General features: G+C 37.9%; 1 protein-coding gene across 1 annotated transcript in view; it reads left to right on the top strand.

Moving 5' to 3' along the window:
• runx1t1 (RUNX1 partner transcriptional co-repressor 1) overlaps window positions 1-17413 on the top strand; it is a 109777-nt gene that overhangs the window by 16794 nt on the left and 75570 nt on the right. Inside the window, exons 2-3 of the mRNA XM_087986527.1 lie at window positions 13098-13235; window positions 14019-14260. Coding sequence (XP_087842653.1) covers window positions 13098-13235; window positions 14019-14260 — 380 coding nt within the window. The remainder of the gene's footprint in view (window positions 1-13097; window positions 13236-14018; window positions 14261-17413) is intronic.

Here is a 17413-nt window from a genome sequence, read left to right as displayed (position 1 = left end):
TTAAATTTCAACAGGACTAGACTATGTAAATGCATGAAGAATGTTCTTAATGACAGGAAGTCCATAACCAGGGGTTACAGTTTAAGGATACAGGATAGGTTCTTTAGGATTGAGTTGAGGAGAAATTACTTCACTGTGTGGTGTCCCCATGGAATTCTGCACTACAAAAAGTGATTGAGACCAAAATATTGAATGTTTTCAAGAAAGAGATAGATATGGTTCTTAGTGATAAAGAGATCAAAGGGAGAAAGCAGAAATAGCGAACTGAGTTACGTGATCAGCTGTGATCAGAGTGAATGAATTGAAAGGTTTAATGGCCTATCTTTGCTTCTGTTTTCAATATTTCTATGTTTCTTACTCTTCTGCTCCATGTGCTTCCTCTCCCCTTTGCCTTCATGCCACAGAAAAGAACTCACGATGTTTTAAATTACCAAATGCTGAGCAGCGATCTTCAATAATATCCCTAACTTCCCCATGTGGCACATCTTCCTATCCCTTTCTCATGACCGGTTTGACTGTATTAATAGAAACACCAAATCCACTGTATGGCAATTTTTTTGACATGGATTATGCTTCATTGTGATATAGTAAGACTTTTTTTTAATATTTGAGATCCATTAGAATTGTAGAAGTCAGTTATTTTCAGTTTGAAAATGCTTCAATATATTTATCATAACTCTATGCTGCAAAAAATATCTTGCTTTCAAGGTTTCTTAGTAAAGGCTGGGAAAACTGTAGAAAGCTTGTTTCATGAATCTGATTTATGACTGTTTGAACGAAAGAATACTGTCTCTTAAAGCAAGATATTTTCCAAACCAGACAGTTTTAAGACACTTCTATGGGTCTCTAAATATCAAAAATAATGCTGTTGAAGAATGAGTTTTGTTTTTATTTGGAGAGTCATGTTAATATTTTTGACTTAAAATATAATATTTTTAAAAGAATGTATTAAAGTATAGCAGATAAGTACATTTGTGGTTTATACAAAGCTATAATGTATGGGTGGTTCAGAGGAAAAGAAAACATACTTTTATTATTGATGCTCCAGCAAGTTTTAGCGGAAGCAGAGCTGAGTTTCTGTGGAGCCATAGCATGGGTCAGACCCATATACAACATTCCTGCTTCCGTGTTTAACAACCTGAGGAGCAAAACATCCAGTAACAAGTGTGTGAAAATTCTGTATCTTGGATTGCAGTTTGTTGCTCTGACATCCTGCAAGCCAGTCCTGTCCGTTCACAAACGTCAGGGCTGGTTCCTGACAGCATGCTATCTCTGCCTGGCCTGGGTTCCTTTCATTCAGGATTCATTGTGTGGAAGAGGGTTTGGTCAGGAATTCGGGTTCCTGCGAGTAATGCTCTCTCCCAGCCCCTTCAGCATTGACAGATGCCTGTTGTTGTGGACAAAAGAATTGGCTCATTGCTCCCTCTGTTCCTCCTTGCATCCGAGGTTGGAATTTGCCCTGTCTACTGTTTGTGATAATGCATGAAAAGATAACTAAATAAAACCATTGCCAAATTTGTTTAACTACACTGTCAATTTTGCAGAGACTGAATTCAGAGATAGGATTTACAAGAAAAAAAATAATGAAGAGGAATAAGAAAGAAAAGCATTTGGCTGTGTATTTTGTTTTTGGTTTATTTGAATTTGAACTTGTGCACATTTTCACATATATATATATATATTTTCATTTCTTGCCATATTGTGTGAAAGGAATAAAAGTACTTTCTATTTAATAGGCTTGGAACCATAAAGTAAGAGCTGTGGCTACCTGTAAAAAGCAAAGGTTTTACAGATATGAAGAGATAATGAGCCTCCTCATCATTTTTTTTAGTCGTAATACCTATAGCCCCCTGAACAGCTGATGCTAACATGATTTGTCTGTTGTGCTGTATTACCAGCTCCATCTAGTGGTTTTATCTTTCTGCGGTTAGACTGCCGAAGTCGGCTCTTCAGGATTTCTTGTGAAATGCTTCACTAAAATTTGTTGTTGTGTTTAAACTACCATAGTCTTCATTTCTTTTCCACCATATTTTAAGGTTTTCAGCCACCAATGTGTGACTTTAACTTTCAAACTAATTGAAGAGTTAATTGATTTTTGTTGATGCTGTGTTACACTCATTGTGAGATGGACTTTTGGTAAGTTTTTAGTTACAAGAGGAAATAAACACATGACTGGGAAGACTTGCTGATTTTTTTTTTTAACCCACATTTATCAAAGTGATCTACAACACATTCAATCTCAGTGTAATCAAGCATTTTTTTAAACAAAACTGAATTGTTTGCTACAAATAGATCAATAGAATAAGGGAAAGCTTTGGAAGTTTTTGCCTTATGTGTGCTATGGGGTAACTTTCAGAGAAAGTAGTCCAGATGGCACCCAGTACACTACAGCCCTATGAGTTTTTTGTCTTTACTGCAGAGGAGGGAAACTTCACTGAAGCATAAACTATTACCCTTGCATTTCAACAGAGCTAACTCGTCATCAGTCAGATAATAAGGATGTGGTGGGGGGGAGGAGGGTGATTAAGCTTGTAGCTAAGCTCTTCAGCTGTGGTACTGTAGGAGCATAGGAAACTGAACAACACTCTTGGCCTAGTTATGAAGAAGCCTAAGAGTTGTCCTTCCCTGACAGATTTCACATGGGTGGGTCAGCCTTGCCAGCAGGAGGCTTTAAGAAAACACTAATAGCTTCCAGCTGTGTGGAAAATCAGGCTCTTTAGAGTCAAAATGGGAGATTTGAATTTCAAAGCATGCTAATTCTTTCATTTCTGTTCACTACCATTTGGCCATAAAAGATTATTTTCCAATATGTCAGCCCAATTGATGGCCAGTGGTCCGAGAATGAAAGGGAAACAAGCAAGCAGGGAAATTTGTACATTGGTGAATCCGCCCTCCAAGCTGGTGTGGCTTTTGTAGAAAGACCTACCATGAGATGAGGGGATCTTAATAACCATTCATCAATTGATCATTGGCTGATCATTGACTGCTATGTTATTCAGTTTATCAAGTCTTGCACAAAAGTCAGAAAAGGCTTCATTCAACTTTGTTAAAGCAAACTCTTAGAGTGAAATGCTTTATTTGAATTCATTTTGGCTTTTTATTATTATTTTCTTTCCTCTTTTGTTAATGTAGCCTAACTTAAATGAGTCCTTTTATTTGGAGGTTTGAATATATGAAACTATTAATTCCATTATGAAAGCCCAATGGGAAGCAGGGAGCAGATGGGGTAGAAAACTTTGGTTGCTTTCAATTTGTGTCAATGAGGTTTCAGTTCTTTAGAATTAACTCACTTAATACCTCCTGTGTGAAGTCATGAATTCACAGTGTATCAGATTTAGGTAATTAGTGGCCGGTAGATAGCTAAAGTTGAGCTAACCTGAAGAAAAGTCTTGATATAGTTAGTGTATTGTTACTGAATTGTGATCGTGTGAAATATGTTGTAAGGTTTCTTGCTTTCTCTAAACAGCTTTATTGCGTTAAATGATTTTTTTCTGATTTAGCTATTTGATATTGTGTTCATTTGATGTTCCACCTAAAATTTTTGATTTTTTACTTTTAATTACATTGCTAAAATTTGAATTAACAGCTAGTTGTTTCAACATTTTTAATAATTTCTGCTTAGCTCAAATGTTTAATTGTTTGTGTTATTTAATTGGCTGATTAAACCATTGCTTACGGATTTTTTCTTAACCAGTCATAATATACTTTTGATTAGGGTATCTAAAACTATTATCAGTACTGGAAGTTGAAGTTGAAATGTTTTTGTTGCAAACATATTTGCATTTTTTAAAAAAAACATAATTTAGAATTATATTCATTACTTGTGCTGCATCTTGCAATCCTTTGATAGTACTTTGAATGAAAATATTTGCATCTGGGGACCTGAGCTTGATTTGTCACCATTTAAGATTGCTGCTTCAATTTGTGGGTGCCAGAAAATTAGGTTCACATTTTAGTCACTGATTTTCCTGCGACTAATACCAAGAATAGTTGAAGTGCAGTGAGTCGCATTGATTGCAAACTGTAGCCACTTGGGTTAAACCATATTCAGGGAGGCTGCCACATGTGTGGTACCTTTTCTGTAATTAAATAACCCAAAGATAAAGGCCTTATCCAGATGACAGTTACAGAAAACACTAGAGGAGTATCCGATGCACAAGCATCCTTGTCTTGTCATTCCTTTCATTGATAGACCACTAGGTGAGAATCCCTCAGGAATTGGTTCATGTTAATGTGGATCAATTTGAAGCCGCAATTACTGTTGTGAGGATATGGTCCTGGCATTTAGAAGAGCTGTTTCAAGAAAAAAGACAAAAAAAAAGTGAAATTGTTTGTGGTCTAAAATGCATGTCTGTGGTATAATCCTTTGATAGCTGGTGTATGTTGTAGAAGAGCTGACAATTATTGCTGTTCATAACCCTTTGAGGTGCTCCTGACAACACTGGATTTTTTTTCCTTAAAGAGCTGCATTACATTAGGAAACAGCTTATTGGCTGCTGCACTGCTGTGAGTGTTTGTTAACTGACATCAGTTGTCAGAGAGCCATGGATTGATCCATATGTGAACAGAGCATATTCATAGCTCTCAAAAAAGGTCAGTTTTTCCTGTGTTCCCACATGGATTTCATCAGCGGTTTAAGGCGGCTACAGGGAAAAAATGCATTTGCACTGACAGAGGCTGATTGCTGGGGGATCTGCATTCAGACACATGTGAATCATATGCTGTAAGGAAGGCAGAAGGAATGCTACAAGCAGCGTAGTGGAAGGATTGCTAAGAGTGAGGACAAACAAATCAAAGAAGGAAAGGTTTACATTTCCGTTTCTGTAAGGAACGACACAGCTTATCTGAAGACTTCACAGCAATATATCCCTGTGTCTGACGTCTTCCTTGCCCTCCCCTGCGTTGGACCTAGTAAGAAAGGTACAGTAAAAGAAGTCAGATGAGGGTCTCGGGCAGAGATAATTTGTGCATACATCCATGTCATTGTTCTGCCTGAAGAGATTGGGCTTGGTTCAAGGCCACATGTGCTCCTGTCATCATTCACATTTCTGCTCCAAGTACAATTCGGAGTGTCAGCTCTCCATCTGTCTCTGCCTGGCAAAAGCACGCACCCAGTTTCCTGCCTCTAGGTAGGATGCCGCAGCAAGCCTTATGGCTGTCTGTTTTTTTTTCTGATCATTCCAGAGCAGGAGACAGTAGGTCTCCTGCCTTCAGTTTTGCATTTTTTTTTTAAGGAGAGTAAAAGTGTGTAGCTCATTCAGTAATGCCAGGTGAGTCTTGTGGAGGTGGCCTGTTCACCCATCATATTTAACATTGACAGGATATTTTATTTTAGTTACTGTCAAGATGGAAGTGAAATTATAACCATTTATTGACTTGATGATAGAGTCTTGTTTTGTATGCAACGTGTCACATTTTATTAGTCACGCAATGTATATTATCTGTTAAACCATGTGACTGATACATATTTTATCTTAAGATAATATAAAACTATCAGGAGAGCCTGAAAGTGCACAGCTGTCTGTTTCCAGATTATTTGGTTAGAAGTCCAGAAGTGGTTGCAGTTTAAAGGAGAGTACACATTGCAGATGGTGTTTTGAAATTGTATATGCTTGCTTGTACTGCTGTGTAGGTATTACCAGTTGTTGAAGGTTTTTCTTAGGGAGTTGTTGTATGGTCTTAGATAACCAACAGAACATTTTTTTTTGTCTATTTTAGCAGAGCTAATGAAGCTAACGTTATATCTCTCCTGTTACTTGGCGGGTCTTACTTGTTTCCAGCACCTTTTTTTGTTAATTTGTTTCAGGCCACAGCTATGCACCTGAAGATGTTTTTATGTACTGTATTGTTTTCCTGGTGATATGTGAAAGCCCGTGTGCTGTACTATACTGTCAGCCTTTGTAATGCGGTGCCTAAAATGCAAATAACAGATGTGTGCAACCACAAGCATGTGCAGGATTTAATCTACTTGAGCAAATCTGACACTTGGCTATTTTTCTTGACACCCATCTGTACTATAGTCTGTTAGAATGGTCTTCACAACCTGCCCCTCGTGATGTACTTGCATTCCTTTATCATTCAGAATAGGACTAGTAAGATCATAACTTTTTTTAAAAAAAGTAATTGGGGTTATAACAGTTAATTTCTAACCCTCTTTTTAGCAAACATTGAGTAGTTAAAGCTTAAATGGGCAAGAGAACTCAGTGACTCTGTTCAACTCAGGAACTTCTCTCAATGCTAATTTGGATAAATCAGGAGCCTTTTTAAAAATAGATTTCACTGTAATAATGCATTTTCCTGCTTTTATTTTGAATGTCACAACTTCTAACCAACAGCCCTGCATATTCAATGCTATGAGTTGACAACAAAATAACCGTAAGCATGCTGAAATGTTTTTTTTCCATATTTTGGTGTTAAAACAAAATCTCTGGCTATCATTATTAGCAGTAGCACAGAATGCAAGAAGTTAACTGGCAAGCAGTAAAAACACAAGGAAACCATTTAACAAAGATAACTGCAGTGAATACAGAAAAGTGAATAAGCTAACATTCTATTAAAAATGTTAAAAATCCACATTGCCTGCATTAACTTGGCTTTCATTTGGCCCTATTGTCCTATAATGTGCGTTTCTGCCAACATTTTAAATGCAAGACAAATATAAAATTCTGTTGGTGTAAACAAGTATTTGTGTGGAGCTCTGCCTTTGGGAGTCATATTACTATATTTTGGTTTTATGTATTTCAGTTTGAGATGTGCTCAAGTATGGATTTAGATATGCTTTGCTCATAAATATGCAAGTAGTAAACTGTGTGTTGTCAGGCTGTTGTGTATGGAGAAGAGTATTCAAGTGAGAGGCTACTATAGTGTACAATTTCACAAAGCAAATCTTGTGAACCCTGTACAGTACTTCCAAAGAACAGATGCAGGCTTATAAATACAGCACCATTAATGCATCTGGCATTGCTCAGGGTCATTTCCGTGAAAGACCATCAGTGATCATGGTCATTGTAGTACAAAATGATACTGTTCTGTTAGAAATGGCCTGGCATTAGGTCAGACCACCCTCTTAACTTCTGCTGTCCAGATGTGGCTACAGCTCATTTTCTTTACATTTCAAAAATTGGTTCTGTTTTCAGAATCTGGTTCTACTTAGGACATCTCCATCCTGGGGCGCATTTCATAAATTGTCCACATATTTTTCTTAGCAGAGAACTTAACTGGCTGTAATTTTTAACACATGGCTATGTCATGTGATATTTTCAAAACACTTGCAGACAGCACTGAGCAAGTCCCAATAGAAATAAACAGCCTTTCTGCCGCCAGTCTTTTTTTTAATAAGTATAAAAGACTTACCTGCACTTTAGTTGGAGAAGAAGCTTTATTTTAATGTAAATTTCTATCTGTGTGGTACAATTGTGACATCCTGAAAATGAGCAATTTGTTGCATCTTTGGAATTTGACTTCAATGAAGACTTGTTCAAATCTGCAAACATTCTTTATTTTCCTTCTAACTTGAAATATTTATTGTGCTTTGACCATTACCTATAAGCAGCTGGTCATGCTTTGTTCTGTGAGGTGTCCAGTCTGTTTTCTGGAGGGCATGTCAGATTGTTCAGTATTTCTCAAAGATGACAGAAGTCCGATTCTTTTCTTGGTCTTATTTCTGTAAAAATGCTTTCACATAAGGTTAGTTATGGTTCAGTCTGATAGTTTAGAGGTTGTCTCAAGTTCTTGCTAATGATTTAAGGATTGATTTTGTATAATTTCTTTTAACATAAAGTACTTGAATAATACCAGTCACCCTGAAACACAAACTAAAACATTAGCCATTTGTTTATAACAGGCTGACTCATCTAATGAACCAAATGATTTTCATATTATGGGTCCAGAGACCTCATATGCCGTGGCAGCTTTGTTCCAGCAGTAGAACCATCCTGAAGAATCGTCTACCAGATTCATGTAGGTCACATATGGCTTCTCTAGACAAGCAGCATCCTAAGCTGGGCCGAGAGTATCAAACATGAAATATTTTGATTTGAAGCATCGAAGGAAATATTCTGAGAAATGTAAAGAAAAAGAAAATGACCTGCGCAGAATCCCCATCTGAGGATTAAGTTTGTGTTTACGTTTAGTTAAAAAAAAAAATTCAAAGCAGACATTTTTTTGCTTTCTGCCTAAGTATTGCCTTGTGGTTTTGTGCTTTTCATTTTATGTTTCAGTATTTCAATACTGGACGTGGCTTTCTGTAGATGGGGATAGTCACAGAAATTCACTGATGACTGCTTAAAAATTGCTAGTCAAAGGCTAATGTACTGACTACTGCTTTCATGCTGGTTCTAAGAAAAAAATCAGGTTGATTAATGCAAAGTGCGGTGTAACAAATAAATAGGGAATATATTTCAGTACTGTAATGGCATCCCTCTCTAAATTGATTTTAAAACTGCACAGAGCTCTATAAGAATCGTTAATTTTGCTCATGTTTCTAAAATACACTTACCAGAATAGTCTTAGAAAGAGAATGCTGCCACCATTTTCTTCGGATTTAAATGAAAAGGCCTTTGACCTTGTCTATAAAACAATATCTGAGCAAGCTTTTGTGCTACAGCAATTGGTAGCTCTCCCGCAGGCACTGTGCAGATAGCCTGCTGCAGTCCCACAGCCCTCACCTTATTTAATATAATGGAATAAAACTACTTTTGGAACCACCTGGTACAGATGAGGCAACCCCAGGGACGTGCTCTTCAGGGATTGAGGAACCGAATGCTAAGAAATGTGAAAAATCTAAGGGGACAACTGGGGGATTGCAGAAAAAAAACAGTGCAGGGACACTAATACATCTTCCTGACAAGCAGAGGTTTGATGGGACATGTACTGCACACTGTTCCATCTGGTGCTTATGATTGCATGGCATATTAGCGTGCTGCAAGTTCATAATGTATTCAAGGCGAGAAATCATCCCCTGCATATCAAGTGAGCTCTCCTTCCCAAGGCTGCCTTTGAATCTTGATGATCGTGTCTTGCATGTTCCACCTGTGTTCTACAGGACGAGATTTTTTTTTTTCTGTGCACACCACAAGAGACGTGCACCCCATGCATCTGCTGCAGTGGTGGATCTACTTATTTATGTAAACACACAAGTTGGATTGTAATCAAACTTACCAGTGGCTTATTAGAATCGTAAACCAATTCTCCTATCCAACCTCTAATTATAGAGATAATTACTATCAAACAGCTTGAGTTAAGGGGTTGGGTCACAAGTGCATATACATTCAGCATTGGTTACAGAACCATCAGCCCAAGCTTTTTGGCTCACAGCAGAATTTTCACTGCACTCCCAGGCATTCATACTGAAGAGACCCCAAAGTACCACAGTTCATGGTATTTGGTCCTGGCACAACATATTAGTTTTAAATTTCAGCATAAGTTTCGGTTGCAATTGAGGATGTTTCCAATTATCCTCCTTGGTTGGTGATAACATTTCAAAACATTAACCTTTATTACAGTATTCTGCCTTTATAATTAAGATGTACTGTCGCTTTGTTCAATCAGGCTACTTGTTAAATTCAGAGAAATATGTAGGAGTGAGAGTGGGTAATCTGAAATACTTCAGCAAATGTTTGCAAGATTCCATGAATATTTCAACCTATAACACGCAAACTGTAAATGTCCACTTTTGGAGATACAATGAGCACATCACTTTGCAGATTTGAACACTAGAATCCCTGGAAACCAGATCCTAAGTCACCCACTTTTAAAACGGACTGAATAATTAATATAGTCTGTGTGTGTAGTGAAGTAATTCCATTCGCTTTATATAGCGTCATACATTGAGGATTTTCACAGATTGGATGCTATTAGATAAAGGAATTTGGCAGTCATTTTCAGTCAGCTTCTCTTTTTAACAATTTTTAAAAACAAACTCTCAAAATTGCTTTATCTTTTTGTCCCTGTCTTTTAAATTGGCTTTTAACTTATTTAGACTCCCAAGTTGTATGTGCCATCATCTTGAAACAAAATTTATTTCATGTTATTGCTCTCAAATGTTTGTTTCTCTTCAGCCTTTGACATATGCATAATTATTTTCAAATTAAAGGCTATGACTGGTATCTTCTTTGAAAAATAAATGCACTTCAAGTAAATGTTTCTTTTCTAGAGAGCGCAAAGGAAGTTAAATCAACATTCCTATGACCATGCTTTTAAATTTTGAATCAAGTATTGGAGAAACCTTTTACCATTTTGAGTTGAAAAGATTATTTTGTACACTTAAACTATAGCTTTGCTAAAAAAGAATCATCATTCAGAATGATTATGCTATCCAGAACAAATGGAACTGATTTATAAATACTCAAACCACATTTTCTGAGTTTATATCAAGTCACTAACTTTACTAGAGGCTTGCATTTTTTTTGGACATGGATTAGGACTGGCCCATTACTTCAACATTATCTCCATCATGAATTGATTGCGCTAAACAGCACTGAATGAGTTGCAGATGGTGGCATTACATTTAATTTGGAGGACCTCTCGGCTCTGGCTCCATCTGATCCAGGCAGGTTGGCTGTGCATGAAACCTTCTGGCTGACACCAAACTGTCAGCACAGTAGAAGCATGTGTCTGCTGGGTTGGGGAGGCAGTTTTAATCCTCAGCAGAGCTGTGCTGCAGATGGAGATGCTTGGGTGACTATTTTGGATAGCTTTCAAGATTCCGTAAGGAAGTTCTGTATTAGGACTAATTGTGTGTGCTAAAGTGTAGAGATACACAGAAGTAACATGATTTCAGATTTATAATTACAGTTTATGCTTCAGTACTTGTAGAATGCTGTGATATTTAAGCATGAGGGATATATGCCTCTTGTATAAGTAACAGATTAATTCCACAGGCTTCTCTCCCATGTGTTTTGGAGTTGGTTATCTGGACAGTCTTTTTTTAACAGTACAGCATGAGTGTTAGCAGAATGGAAACCAGATGGGCGAGCAGTTCTCACCGTTATCTCCCAACCAGCCCTGGCAAGCTCACTGCCCCAGCATGTCCGGAATATTTTCCTTTTTATTTAGGAGACCCTGAATTCCCTGTGCTATCTATCTTTTTTTCTTTTTCTCTTTCTCTTTGTCGCTCTCTCGCTCACACACGCACACACATTCTGTCTCTCTTTCACGCTCACTCTCACTCTCTAGTAACATGTGGTATGTAGTTGTTAGTCTTGGACTTTAGAACTATATAAAATATTTCTTCCATATGATTTTTGAGGTGAATAGGCAAGGCGCACTGTTGAGCAGCAAAGGCTGGAAAATAGGATCACACTGCCAGCTTGTTGGGTTCCAAATATGAATTTACTTATGCTCTTTTAGAACATAGGAATGCCTCGAAGGAATAACTGTAAGCAACTGACACCAAGAATAAAGAAATGACAAAAGTTAAATATATTTTCTATATATGTTTGACCATCTATGTTAGCAGAAAAAATTAACAGTTTTGGAAAAAGTAAATGTCTGGATAAGTTTTGATATTGCAAATCTGTGTGCTTTCAGAAAGTTAATGTGTATTTTTAAAAATGTTTTCATATTAAAAGTAGTTTAATGTCCAGCAAGTGTATTGCAGGTTTGAATATGACTGAACGTTGTCCTATTTTGATACTTTAGCTTCCAGTAATGTGGCAAGGAATTGCTGCAAATGACAGCAATCAAATAACATTTCATAGATAATATACAATGCACAAGCAAATTCTTGAATGAATTTAGAGAGAGGTCTCCATATTTCATATAAACTATTTATGTTCAGTCATAGTTCAAGGATTCCAAACACCCTGTTATGTAATAGTGTGTTTTATATATAAAAATGTGATAACAGATATTATAGATAAGAAATACTGTTGGAAATAAAATTCCTAGGACAAGAGACTCTAATCACACCATAAGTCTTTACTTGGATCCATTTGAAATCAAGACCTTTTCTATTCTTTCCGCAATTGAGTCTCATCTATCTAGCAACATTCTTGTTAGTGCAAAATAGAAAGATTGCTTAGTTCTGGTTATGGGAAAAGCCTAGGTTAAAGCAAGAGGGAAAGTGGCTGCAATAAAAAATGTAATGGGATGTGAAATAGAGGGGAATAATTTGTGAAGAAAAGTTGAAATGTATAATTACACTGGGAAAGGAAATGGAAAGGATGGAAATAACCACGATGCATTACTTGTTCCAAGAATTTCCAGGGCTTGTCCTGTTTAAAATCTTAGCCCTTTAATTATTTGTCCAGAAGCAAAGTATTAAAATATTTTTAGTTTTTGTGAACTGTTTCAGATTATAGATTTCTATCAACAAATGAAAATTATTTTTCAATTTAACTTCTTCAAAAACAGATTTTAAAAAGGTGCACTGCATTGAAACTGATGTAACCAGTGTCTAAGAATTAATTATGACTTGTTAAAGTAGCTCTGACTAAATAAGACATCTTCTGCAGTAAATTTCTGAGTATAGTCATACAGTATTCAGTAGGCCGTTGGCATCAACCTCACAGTCAGTAATTGACTTTAATTTTGGAATTGGCATTGCATTTTATATTAGCGTGACTTTGAAACTATAATGCTCCCTTTTTAATGTTCATGAGCTATGAGTTTCCAGATTGCTGCTTGTACAGTTAGTTAACACATGCAACCTCTGTGCTAAAACAGAACTGGCATGCGTTAGGTGTTGTCTCCAAGACATTTGGTTCAGATTGCCAGTGTCTTACCTGTACATAAGATTTTTCTTTTGTGTTTATCTTCTGGATCTTTGTTGTTATTACTTATTTTTCTTTCTATGCTTGGTTATATTGGAGTACAAGAGGCTCTTGAAATTGAATTTGCTTTATGCTTGGTACTAAAACATCTTTATATTTTTGAGCCAAAAACCAATTGTCAACCTCTCCAATCTACTAATGAAGTGTCACCATCTGCAACATGCCTTTTTACAATTGTTTTGATCAGGGAATGATTAAAAGATGAAATCACTGCTTTTGGCCACTAGAATTGCATTTTTAGAATGGATTGGTGTTTTCAGTTTCTTGAGCAACTGATGCCCAGAGGAAGAAGAGAATAATACCAATCCTCTTTTGCTCCCGCAGATCGCACTGAGAAGCACTCCACGATGCCAGACTCTCCTGCAGATGTAAAAACACAATCCAGGTTGACACCACCAACAATGCCACCTCCTCCGACCAATCAAGGAGCACCTCGAACTAGCTCATTCACACCAACGACATGTAATTGAAAATTGTGTTTCAATTTCATTTTCTATGTGTTTATCTATTCCAGTCTTTATTATTGCTATTCTATTTGCCACTTTACCAGAAATTACAGAACGTATTGCACTATGTTGAGAAGGGGATGGAAATGAAGTTCAGAAAGAAACTATCTGGTAGAATTACAATGCAGGTCATGAGTACACAAGCTGTAAGTTAGATGGAGGCTGCTGCACTGTTAAGTAGCATTTCCAGGGCAAGAATCTAAATTCAATTCAAACAGCTCAAACTCTTCTGAACTAGTTCTGATCCAGTTTTGGGGTTGCATTTATTTATTTATTTCAGTCCTTGTCATACTTTAACCCTGACGGTCTCACTGGAGCTCTTCTGGCAGGTGTTTAGATAAATATAACCTCATACTTGGCCTAGTATTGGATCTGTACACCTGTTTTACTTTAGACTGACAATGCTATTTTCAGATGTTTCCATGCTGAATGTGTCCTCCCCAGCAAAAGCAAAGTAGATTTCAGCCTGTGCTTATTCAGTTGTAGGTAGCATCTGTAAGAAGTAGAATTCTTCTTGCTCTAGAACATTTTCTATGCTGTAAATTTAGCTAAGATATGTTACAAAGCACACAGTTGTTGCTGACCTGTTTAACGTATGGTGGGAAAAATTTTCACTGTCATTGTTTGCAAGGTTATTGCTTTTAAAGCACTTGGATCTGTTTGCTATTGATGTGGAAGGAGTAGTCTGTTTTTCAGTGGGCACATGTCTAACATGTTGTTTTCATTCCTCTTGTTACAGTAACAAATGGTAGCAGTCACTCGCCCACTACTTTGAATGGGGCACCGTCTCCTCCAAATGGCTTCAGCAATGGAACCTCCTCTTCTTCCTCTTCCTCACTGGCAAATCAGCAGCTACCACCAGCCTGTGGTGCTCGACAGCTCAGCAAGCTGAAGAGATTTCTAACGACCTTGCAACAATTTGGCAATGATATTTCACCGGAAATTGGGGAGAGAGTGCGAACCTTGGTGCTTGGCTTAGTGGTGAGTATTGGGTACAAGCTCTATGCATTGGAGTATATAGAAGTTTGCACATAAATCCTCTGTTTTCTGATTGCTGAACTTGACTCTAACACTTGAAAAGGTGTCTCAATATTTTGATTTGATGTGCACGGGTGAGAGAGATATTCAGAATCATTAATGCATCGAAATCATCGGACTCTAGTTCTCCATTTCAGAATCAAAATGTGTTCAGTGGAAAGGAGACTGCATACCACATGCTGCATATGTCACAACATAAGTTGTTTTATTTATAGACGGCACTGTAATGATCAGACTGAGCTGCTAGGGGCTGGACTTCTGCAGCGTTGGGAAGACTCTGTGGACCTTTGGAAATTTCAGGCTGGGGGAGGGTGATGGAACTTGGCTATGGAATCCCTGCTTCCATTTCTGACTGAGCCAATTTTTGCTGGCTGAGGCATGCAGGTGAAAAGCATGAACTTAGCAGTGCTGAAGTCAAACAGACTGCAGTTTGACTGTTCCAAGGACTGTGAGCTGCAGTGTCAGATTGCAAATTGATAGAGCGGATGGGAGCACATTTGAAGGGCAGATAGAGTCTGTTTCAGTGTCATAATCTGAACTTTTCTTTAAACAAAAACCCTTTCTCTTAAACTTCGCAAAATAATATGCTTAAGCTATCAGTGAAATCTTTCTGCATGACTGATTGACAGGCCATCTGGTGTAGTTTGAAGAAAAACTTGACCATCAGTTCCAAAGTTTGAATTAGGAATTTGTTGATGCTGTCCTAAAGGTTGTTATGTCAGCACAAATGCTTGGCTGGGCTTCAAAATTACAGTTATGTCCACTGTGGTAGTTTAGATTTTGCGGTTTGATTAAAGTTTAGAGAGTATTAAAGGATTAGCTGACTACTACTGAATAGAAGTGTGTTTGTTTTCATAGCAGATTAATCACTTGAGATTTAAAGGCTTTGAGTAGGTTTCATGAATGGAAGCTTTATTTTTACTACTGTGTGTGTTATGAGTAGAAACTCTTAGATTATTAAAAACTCTTAGATTATTTTCATCTCCAGCTATCTCCTGAGGTGGACTTTGGCTCAGTGACTTTGAAAGTGGCATTAGAGGGAATATCAGGGCTGTAAGCTGAAAGATGGAATGTATTGTTATGGAGATGACCAGGGTGGTGTGATTGGGAATATGCCCGCTAGAGAGCCTAGTAGCTTTAAAAACAATTGGACACAGTTCCCATGAACCAAATTCTGTCTTAAAACCAGCATGCATCAGTACTTGCACACTTCCTGAGATCTACCTGTGTTGACAGCCTCTCTTACATCATGTACCTGCCTCTTCAGAGCAAACGTTGGGTCTAATGGGGTACTTCAATGGGCTATGAAAGTCAGGCAGTTTCCTGACCCAAGCTGTCCACCTCTCTCCATATGAAAACCCAAGCCTAAAGTTCAAATAATATAAAACTTTATCTATCTCTTAAATATTACTGCTCGGTTGACATGAAGTAACTAATAGCATTGCATGATGATGATATTCCCACCACCTCCTGACAGTTCCAAATCTGCCTTGTATTGGGAGTAACAGGCTGAAATAGATGGCATGAAATGGGTGATAACAGATTTGTGACCTGTTTTGCATCCCGCTAGAAAACAAAATTAAAACTGAACTGACACTTTTTGCTATCATTCCTTTTTAAGATCATTTTGGCTCTCAGTCATTGAAACTTGCATACATACTTGCATACAGAAGACATAGGAGCAGAAATTAGGCCATTCAGCTCATCGAGTCTGCTCCACCATTCAATCGGGACTGATAAGGTTCTCAACTCCATTCTCCCGCTTTCTTCCTGTAGCCCTTGATCCCTTTGATACTCAAGAACATATCTATCTTGGTCTTAAATATACACAGTGACCTGCCTCCGCAGCTGTCTGTGGCAATGAATTGTTGGATCATCATTAGCAGTTGCATTGGTGGTTCAGTGGTAGAATTCCCACCTTCCATGCGAGAAGCCCGACTTCAATTCCCAGCCAATGCACGGTAACTCTTTCTTTCTATGGATGGCATGGTGGCTCAGTGGTTAACACTGCTGCCTCACAGCACCAGGGACCCAGGTTTGATTTTGGTCTTGGGCAACTGTCTGTGTGGAGTTTGCACATTCTCCCCGTGTCTGCGTGGGTTTCCTCTGAGTGCTCCAGTTTCCTCCCACAGTACAAAGATGTGCAGGTTAGGTGAATTGGCCAACTTAAATTGCCCGTCGTGTTTGGTGCAGTAGCCAGGGGTAAATGTAGGGAAATTACTCTGGATGGGTTACTCTTCAGAGGGTCAGTGTGGACTTGTTGGGCTGAAGGGCCTGTTTCAACACTGTAGGGAATCTAATCTAATTAGTAGCTTCCTCGAGATACAACTAAGTAGTGATTTCTCACATTTGATATTAAATGTTGTACTTTTTGGCTGTTACAGTGATCAGAAATTGGACTGATCTCATTGTCTGCTGACTGTTCGTCAAGAACATGAGAGGGAGCATCATATATGTTTGGAGCAAAAGCAGTCCATTTGGTCTATCAAACTAGATCTGCCATTCAATATGATTATGGCTGATCTGCTTGTTTTGAATTCCTCGTTCTCATGTGCACGCATCATCTGTTAGTGACCAGCCTAGTAAATAAGGAGGAACTGCTTCCACCTGCAGTTGGGTTTGCATGCCAAGACATGAATTTCATATAACTGGCCCAGGTACCAGAAGTGGGCTGAGTGGGATTATTTTATAACAAGTTGCTCTGATCTTAACTCTGTGGTTTGGAAGGTTTGGAAGATTGATCAGCAACCTCTGTTGGAGAATTGGAAAAAGAATTCAAAATGCATGATTGGAAGAGTAGGACTGAACTGTTGACACTTTGCAAGAACAGGGATGATGGGCTGAATGGCCCGCAATTCTGGAATCATTTACAGGAACCTGAAATTACCACCTCGCGTTTTTTGTCTTCTCAATCTCTGAGAAGTTGGAAACCAAAGTGATGCCCCTTTCTGCTCCTCCATTAATGATTAGTTCACTTTCTGCAGACTAAGGTGAATTATCCACTGTCCACTCAACTGTTGAGGCTAACTTTAGTCAATTAATTTTTGAAAAGATGTGTGTTGGATACATTTAACAGTTAATTGATAAGCTAAGGTG

This window comes from Chiloscyllium plagiosum, unplaced genomic scaffold, assembly GCF_037043375.1.
Source record: "Chiloscyllium plagiosum isolate Xiang-an unplaced genomic scaffold, Cpla_swu_hap1 HiC_scaffold_4, whole genome shotgun sequence".
Classification (NCBI taxonomy): domain Eukaryota; kingdom Metazoa; phylum Chordata; class Chondrichthyes; order Orectolobiformes; family Hemiscylliidae; genus Chiloscyllium; species Chiloscyllium plagiosum.
Note: the sequence above shows the minus strand (reverse complement) of the source record. Positions and strands in the feature narration are given on the sequence as shown.